Below are 8,281 nucleotides of genomic sequence, written 5' to 3'. Positions count from 1 at the left end.
TTATAAAGGTCAAGGAGAGAATAGCCTACAGTTTAAAACACCACGTAAAATCCTATAGGTTTCAACTCAAATTAGGTAATGAAGTTGTTTTGTTAACTTATGCCTTTGGTCAGTGCTTATGTGTGGATACTGTAATTGGTTTACTGTTTTATATCTTTCTTCTCGTTCATCAGTTTCTGATTGATTGATTTTCTATCCAACTTAAAACATGATGATGGGTGGCTGTTTTTTCTGGACCAGATGAACCAATGACGTGTCCTACAAGCCATGTTGCTTTACCCTGTTCCTCTATTTTTTCAACTTTTCGACCAGATTAAACAACAATATCTTGTCATTTCGCTGCTTCGGTCGAAATCTTCCTTTCCTTTCTCTGTTTGATTTGATAGCGGGGGGTTTCGTCTCTGTAGATTTACTGTGTGTAAAGGCTCAGAGGGCAAGCCTTCCCTTCTAAAACAGTAAACTAATTTACAATTTAATGAAGAGAACATGCACTCATTAAACAGCAGCAATTCGTGAACATTGTGATAGTGTGTTTGTGTTTATGCATTATTCTGACGGACCCTATACTTGTGTATACTAGAATATGGGTTCTCCATTTGAACAGATGGCTTTGAAAAAATATCAGTTTGGCTTGTGCTGCACTCTAGCGGCCAACTCCACGTCCCGATTGTTGGCAGGGCTTCCGGTAGAGCCGGATGCAGCTGTCAATAAACATGGCGTCCGTTACAACAGGTCAGTGATTTGGTAGCCCTGATAGCGTGTAAAGTTGCCTTGATTTGGCATTGTTTATCACGATTTATTTTATAACTCATATTTATATACGCATATTCAGGATTCTTGTTTAATGTGTATCCATGCTCAATGGTTTTCAGGCGAAAAATGATAACCGTGTTAGCAGCCAGCGGCTTTTTTCCTCCTACTAGGAAGCTAGCTAGCTAGCTGGCTTGCTAACTGTAGCTTTACGATGGACTAGATTCATTTTTCAAAACAATACTAGTAGTAATAGTACTTTGGGCGAATTGCAACAATAGTGCAAATTTATGTTTTGGGAGGATAACATAGTTATGTTAGGTAGCTACATTTGTTAGCGAGGCAGCTACTGGAACATGTTGCTAGCACTAGGTTAGCATCTCTCTAACAAAATGAATGAACGTGCACCACCACACCATGAATGTGTCTCAATTAAAGTATGATGGAACTCTAGCAAATCTATGACTCAGCTTGGTGGGTGGACGTTCGGGGTTAACGAACAATTAGTCCTATTTACGACGATCTCGTCAACTTTGATGGTCTAGTCAACATTAAAACAACCCACCAGCCGAAGTTAATTGTTCGGGCTGTCGCTCTCAACCGCCCGTGGAATTTCACTAGTGCAGTAAGACTTTCCATCATGGTTTTATAAATATCCCACCCAGCTGGCCGGGTAAAGCATCTGTTGTCTGCCTTCCGCGTGCTGTCTCTGAGGAATAAGGCCTACCCATGCCATTTTCCTCTGGGCTATGGATCATTGTATCTGGATGGTATCAGGAAGTTAAGTTTCAACTGTGCTGTACTGTGTTTTCTTGTATTAACAGCCACCTCAGAATGGATCCAGTTTTTTATAGATGCTGGTATCCCGGCTGGCCTGGCTGTTAACTATGCAGTGTCTTTTGTGGACAACAGGTAATGTATAGCACCAAGTTAAATACACTACATGTAGGACCTTTTACGGAACACATCCAGTGTTGGACATCCGTCTTAAGGTTCTCGAACAGGGGAATATTGATCCTCCCCTCTTACCTGCAGGATCCAGAAAAACATGCTGATGGACCTGAGTAAGGAGATCATGATGGACCTCGGAATCACAGTCATCGGTGACATCATCGCCATCCTTAAACATGCCAAACAAGTCTACAGACAGGTGAGTTCTGACAGGGGATGTAATGCTGCAGGTCACCTCGCACGCTCTGATTTCACTTGCAGGACTTTATTAAAACACGTTGGCGCCTTAAAAAAAATGTCTAGGCCTGACAGCAGCAGCTCTAAAACGACCTCAAATCTTCTTCTCTTGTAATCTCAAGGATATGTGCAAGATGGCCACCGAGGCAATCAGCTCAGGACAGACCAGTGTTAAGGCCGAACTCCGAAGAACTGCCAATACCCGTGAGCATTAACTACTGCCGACTCGACGTTAAATCTCAAACTATATGTCCATATAGAAACTATGAGTGCCATTAGAATGAGGTTGTATTTCCCCGTCCCAACTTGGCCTTTCCATCACTCTTCTCAGCTGCCACACGGATGATTGCCAACGCCTTGAGCCGAGAATCCCCGCCTGGCACTCCAGCCCGTCGTCCTGACAACCGCCTCTCCGTGACGGTGTCCAACAAACAGGCCAGCAAGAGTAGCAAAGCAGGTAGTTACCCTGGTCGTCTGCCTTGCTCACCCCCCTCTCTCTGTCTCCTCCCCCCTGTCTAACCCTTCCTCTTCTGACCCCATCTCCCCTCCTGACTCCGTCTCCTCTTCTGACCCCGTCTCCCCTCCTGACCCCGTCTCCCCTCCTGACCCCGTCTCCCCTTCTGACCCCGTCTCCTCTTCTGACCCCGTCTCCTCTTCTGACCCCGTCTCCCCTCCTGACCCCGTCTCCCCTCCTGACCCCGTCTCCCCTCCTGACCCCGTCTCCCCTCCTGACCCCGTCTCCCCTCCTGACCCCGTCTCCCCTCCTGACCCCGTCTCCCCTCCTGACCCCGTCTCCCCTCCTGACCCCGTCTCCTCTTCTGACCCCGTCTCCCCTCCTGACCCCGTCTCCCCTCCTGACCCCGTCTCCCCTCCTGACCCCGTCTCCCCTCCTGACCCCGTCTCCTGTCCGTGTGGTCAGTCCTAAGTCGAGCAGCAGACGAAGGAAACGGCGTGCCGGTGGTGAAGCGCCGGCGGGTGACAGCGGAGATGGAAGGCAAGTACATCATCAACATGCCCAAAGGCACCACGGCACGCACACGCCGCATCCTGGCCCAGCAGGACACCAAAGGTAGGCCTTACCCAGTGGCCTGGTCGTCCCCGCCCACTCACCCCAACCATTTCCTGCCCACCTGCTTGCTACTGACACACAACCACTGCCTGCTTGTAACCCCAAACACTGCAACCATACACTGCCTGGAGAATCGGTTAAAACCCAAACTGCAACAAGGCCTGGGGATCTGGCTTTCTGCTCCTGCTGTGGGGAGTCATCCCTCACCCAAACGGTCCGGCGCCCTTCGTTGCTTTTAAAGTTCTGTTTTTAATTCAGTTTTTTTTTCTCTCTCTCCTCTCTCTGCCACCCAAAGGGATGAAACGGACCTCTGTATTTGAACGGCTCGGAGCAGAGTCCAAGGCAGACACGACCACTAGCAGCAGCAAGGCGAGTCCTTGACATTTAGATATCTGTGTGTACATTTGTGTGTGTCCCCCGGTGGTGAGACTGTGTTAATGCTCCCTCCACAGGCCACAGGTGTGTGTGTGTGGACATGTGTGTGTGTGTCCCAGTGGTGTGACCATGTGCTCATGCTCCCTCACTCCACAGGCCACAGGTGTGTTTAGCCGTCTAGGCAGAGCGGATGAGGAGGAGGACGAGGAGAAGATCAACATGGATGAAATGGATGTTGATGCGGAGGAGGATGATAGCGACGGGGAGGGTTCAGTCCTCCAGTACGCAGGTGTTCTAAAGGGCCCCACTCTCTCCCTGAAGAAACCTGCGACCCCCAAACCGGCACCCACCACGCTTCGACGCCTGGGGGCCAAATTCAAAGTGCCCGTCTGCGAGTCCCCAGCCTCCTCCCCCTCCTCCTCTCCAGACAGCCTCCCCCCTGCCAAGCTCAGTGTGCTCCAGAGACTGGGGAAGCCCCCCAGCACACACCCAGGAGAACCTGCCTCCCCTCAGCCCACCGACACCCAGGACAGCCGGGTGACCAGCACCAGACCCAAGGCCCAGGTCCGGCCCTCCCCGGCCAGCCCCAAGGTCAGCAGCAGCTCCAGTGTAGGAGGTGGAGGCGGGGGGGACTGCCTGGGGGCCCAGATGGACGTCGGGTCAGTCAGTGTCTTCAAGAGACTGGGCAGCAAGAAGACCTAAGGCCTCCTCACATCGTCGGTTAGACTTAGTTTGTAACTGTTTTTATAACTTCTGGTTTTATATCCATCCTTGCATACATGGGGGCACGATGAAAGGGGTCACGTTATTCACCGTTTTTAAGGTTTTCCAGACGGGCACTACAGCCCTGCGTAATTGAGAAGTTGCTGTCAGACTGCAGTTCAGTTTATTGAAGGGAAGTTTGTAGTTACCAGGACTACTGGGCCTCTCCACTTGTCAAGTGTGAAACACAGAGGAGTCATTATTCAGACAGGATATCCAGACACTCCAGCTGATTTGCAAGAGCGGGCACCTTTCCCTCTCTTCTGTTTTTAAACAGGGCGTCGTAAACCCCACATAACTATTCCTAAATTGTTTTATTGTGAAGTTATAGCGTAATTTTAAGGCATGACATTCATCAAGCCACCAAGATAGTGTTGTGTGTACCTCATATCCCTTCACAGAAGGTTTTAAGCTGCTCCATTCCCCACTCCTACAGGAAGGTGAAATATTGTCGCATGTTGATGACATAGGACAGAGCATATCCAAAGTTGATATCAAAAAGGGTTGTGGGGTTTACCTCAGCGTATCACGTTAGTTCATGTTCGTTCTATAAAGCCAAGCTGTCGACGTGACAATAGGTCAGTTCGTCTGCTAGGACCTCGATGCTGTTTGCCACGGTTGTGCACAGAAAGGTTGTGTTAAGAAAGCTCATGTAATAAATCATTTCTAGGGTTGGAATCATTCCACTGTACGCTAAGATAGATGTGCCTCGCTGAATGCACCACTGCTCTCAGAACAGCAATAGCACAGCCTCAGTGGAAGTTTCTTACAGCTCGTGTAACTGCAGTACGAGATCAAACTCACACACAGAACACACTGCCTGAGTCCTTCAACCGTACGCCCCTCCCCCACACCTTCCTACAACCTCACGCTTGAGTTAAGATAATCAGTGTTTAGATTTAGTAGGATACACTTACTGTACAGCAATCCCTGCTTTCTGACTATGTATTTCTATGCCTGATAGGAACACTTAAGTCTCTCCCAAGTGTGGAGGTCCCTGGTTTGTCATAGATAACCCAGTACAGAACCCCATAGGACCCAGCATCTCGATACGTCCCTTTGAGACTTTGCCTATTTGCCTTTTTTAATATTCAACACAGAACTTTTGCTACACTGTACAGATTTTAAGGAAATGGAAATCATGACAATGGAAAAAACACATTGTGCAGTCTTGTTGTTGGAAAGAAGCAACAGATTATGGATTCTTGGGGAACATGTACTTCTACGAATAAAAAAACGGAGGAAAGGTTGTGACTCATTTGGTTTCATGCCTGTTATTGAGATGTTCCAGTGTCCTAAACATCTGGGAGTAGATTCCTCATCTCAGATCCAGTAAAGCGTCATTAAAAATATTTTTTTAAACAATCCGATATCCGATTTTGAGGAATGGTTAGTGATCTTAATAGTCAAAGCTAGAACATGCAGACTAAACACAAAGACACTGGACAGATATAAAATACTTTTAATTTTTCCACACAAGGACAACAGGACAAGTCCACCTGCAACAATATGGGAATCACTGTACACAAGGAACCTCTACTCTTTAATATTACAGCTATATTTTACATTATACAAGTCCATTCTCACAGACTGATTTATATAAATAAGGAGACATCTTCACTTTAAGTGTTGAAGATGCACAGCTACCTTGGTCTGGTGCTAAGCACTGTGTACAAAGGAAAACGTTCAGCTGTCAAAAGAGTGTTGAGTTGGCAAACGGCGATCAGATAAGAATTCTCAAATAGTAACGTAACGGTTGTCTCTGTGTGCTCGATGGCTACGGCTCTCAGAATGTTCGGATCAGTGGCATCATCTCAGAATTGTTAAATTCCATTGGAATGTGGAACACTGTCTAGGTTAGGAATGTTAAACAAATACTATTCCTGTCCAGACTAGGGGAAAAAACACCACTCTTGGCCACAACTACTTATCTGCTCATCACACCTGTAAAAGTGTAATAAAATGAATGGCAATTCAGTTCAGAAAATGTAGTCTTCCAGCTCCTGGCGGTGTCTTTCATAGGAGAAAAAAAAAACTTGTTCTTGATTGTTCATTCCAATCAAGCATGTTGCAGTTTATCAAAGAATCTGATTAACCAATCCCTGTGTAAAATACACACCACAGGATCACCTAGTTAAAACTGTACAACAGTTTCAACTGTTTGAACAAAGTACAACATATGAGAAACATTGATTTGATGTGTTGGACAGCCATGAGATTTGATCACCTGATCAGTGCAGGGGGAAGTGACAAGGGGGTGCGCGTCCTCTCACAGCTTCTGTGGTTTCAAAACAGATCTTAGAAAGATCAAAGCTTTCCAGTGTTTTCCTGTTGACGTCCGGAACACCCGTGACAGGGCATGCACATGTTCTCAGATTCCAAAAAATGCCAACTAAAACTCGTTCTCTTATCCTTCCGTCTCTAATCAACAATAAATTTGAGACTTGGAAAATAAATAAATAAATCTAAGCAGAGTTAGTCAACACCCTCATATGTCTGGTCGAGCCAAACTCGGGTTTGTGCATGTATGTATGTTTACTGTGCGTTTGTGCATTGTATATGTGTGTGTGTGTGTGTGTGTGTGAGTTGGTATGGGATGCATGCAAAAGCAGCCTTACAGGATTAACAGGGCTGAGGTATCGCTGGAGGTCAGGGTTTGGTGATGTGAACTTCACTAGCGTTTCCATTGGTGGTTGTGGTGATGATGTACTGCGTGGGGGCTTGCTGATTGGTTGATTCGAGGTGTTCTGTGTGTCCCTGGGTGGAGCTTTGGGTCTGTTTAGATTCCAGTTCAGCCTGGCCCTCTGAAATCACATAGTGAGTCTACACACACACACACACACACACGCACGCACACACACAGATCAGGATCAGTTAGATGCCACGCAGGTATAACAAAAAAAGCTTTCTGACACCAGTAAATGAAACACACATCTTATATACTGTATATGACAACGACATGTCACACGGGATGACACAGCCTTTCCTCGCTCACCGTCTTCACCTGGCCGCTGTTGACTCCGGTGGCCGGGGTGCTGGCCTCAGCGATCACATACTGGGTGTGAGGGAGAGCCATCATCTGGATCTCAGAGGCTGGGGAGAGGACGACGACAAGAGGTCAACACAAGGCCATCTTACATTTAGTCATTTAGCAGATGCTCTTATCCAGAGCGACTTACGGTCAGTACAGGAACATTCCCCTGGGGCAAGTAGGCCGGCCGGGAATCAAACCGACAACTTTCTGATTAATAGCCCGACTCCCTAACTGCTCAGCCATCTGAGTAACAGGTCTGTAGGAGAGCCTGTATGAGGCCATGCTTTCTGCTGGTCAGCTTTTGTTTATTCCTAACTTACCGCAGTGGGAGTTACTTTAGGGTTGTATAGACCTGGAGGTGGGAGAAACTCACGGTAGCCTCGATAATTCCAGTTCCCAGGGATGTACGTGTGCTGTACCGCCCCCTGCTGGGTGGAGGGAGTCTGGAGGGTGTGGCTCTGGGCCAGGGTCACCGGGGTCAGCTGGGCGGGGCTCAGCTCCTGGGACGCCTGCTGGGAGGCGGGGCTTAGGGGCTGACCGGTCACCTAGCGGGGCGGGGGATCAACGGGTTAGCGTGGGTGTCTATAGTGCTCCCTGCTGTTCCTGACATGAACAGAATACCTGAGGTAAATGCTGTTCTGATTCACAGAAAGAGAGAGAGCTGGTGTACCTGGGTGGCTCCTTGACCAGTCCCTGAGGGCTCAGCAACCTGGATGTGCTGCACCTGGATGGAGTGCTGGCTGTAGCCGTGAGGGTCGTGCAGCTGACTCACATCCACCGTGGAGTGCTGGGAGTGAGGCGAAGCCTGCGACACATGAGACAGGGCGTCAGGGCAGCTCTATCAGGGGTGCAGACCGAGAGAGAGAGAGCGAGAGGGACCGGGTTGGAGCGAAGAGGATGTCAACAAGACGCAGCAGCAGCTCTGGGTCTTACCGGGTCCACCTGGACCACCTGGAGCTGGATGTGCTGGGGCTGGGCCAGGCCCCCTCCGGCCTGGGACACAGGGATGTACTGGATCCTCTGGTAGTCTCCCTGGGCCGTGCGGTAGTCTGTGGTGAGCGTCTGGGACAGCTCTGTCATGGCCTGGGTCAGCAGGTCAGTCG

General features: G+C 48.6%; 2 protein-coding genes across 4 annotated transcripts in view; one reads left to right on the top strand and one right to left on the bottom strand.

Moving 5' to 3' along the window:
- The first annotated feature begins 613 nt into the window (after window positions 1-613).
- Window positions 614-6,608, top strand: c11h19orf47 (chromosome 11 C19orf47 homolog). Of its 2 annotated transcripts, XM_062472523.1 has the most exons (8): window positions 614-732; window positions 1,575-1,662; window positions 1,786-1,900; window positions 2,061-2,142; window positions 2,270-2,395; window positions 2,858-3,007; window positions 3,303-3,376; window positions 3,539-6,608. In XM_062472523.1, exons 1-8 carry the CDS (start codon window positions 696-698, stop codon window positions 4,082-4,084), a joined length of 1,218 nt encoding a protein of 405 aa, XP_062328507.1. In that variant the 5' UTR covers window positions 614-695; the 3' UTR covers window positions 4,085-6,608. The 2 variants fall into 2 exon arrangements, with proteins under 2 accessions (XP_062328507.1, XP_062328508.1); XM_062472524.1 differs by lacking the exon at window positions 2,858-3,007.
- Window positions 5,590-8,281, bottom strand: part of prdm10 (PR domain containing 10) — a 10,278-nt gene continuing 7,586 nt past the window's right edge. The window contains exons 18-22 of one of the 2 annotated variants that reach the window (XM_062472522.1): window positions 8,112-8,281; window positions 7,849-7,983; window positions 7,552-7,723; window positions 7,140-7,237; window positions 5,590-6,967 (exon numbers count right to left, since the gene is read on the bottom strand). The exon at window positions 8,112-8,281 is cut by the window's right edge and continues 1 nt beyond it. In XM_062472522.1, coding sequence (XP_062328506.1) covers window positions 6,794-6,967; window positions 7,140-7,237; window positions 7,552-7,723; window positions 7,849-7,983; window positions 8,112-8,281 — 749 coding nt within the window. In that variant the 3' untranslated portion in view covers window positions 5,590-6,793. The remainder of the gene's footprint in view (window positions 6,968-7,139; window positions 7,238-7,551; window positions 7,724-7,848; window positions 7,984-8,111) is intronic. The other variant, XM_062472520.1, reaches the window with a different exon arrangement.

This window comes from Osmerus eperlanus, chromosome 11, assembly GCF_963692335.1.
Source record: "Osmerus eperlanus chromosome 11, fOsmEpe2.1, whole genome shotgun sequence".
In the NCBI taxonomy this organism is placed as follows: Eukaryota; Metazoa; Chordata; class Actinopteri; order Osmeriformes; family Osmeridae; genus Osmerus; species Osmerus eperlanus.
The sequence above is the reverse complement of the archived record's forward strand: the minus strand, read 5'-3'. Positions and strand labels throughout refer to the sequence as shown.

Coding starts and splice junctions, on each gene's coding strand:
- c11h19orf47 (XM_062472523.1), top strand. CDS start 696: ATGCAGCTGTCAATAAACATGGCGTCCGTTACAACAG. Junction 1,663..1,785: donor GTGTCTTTTGTGGACAACAG/GTAATGTATAGC, acceptor TCTTACCTGCAG/GATCCAGAAAAACATGCTGA. Junction 3,008..3,302: donor GGCCCAGCAGGACACCAAAG/GTAGGCCTTACC, acceptor TGCCACCCAAAG/GGATGAAACGGACCTCTGTA.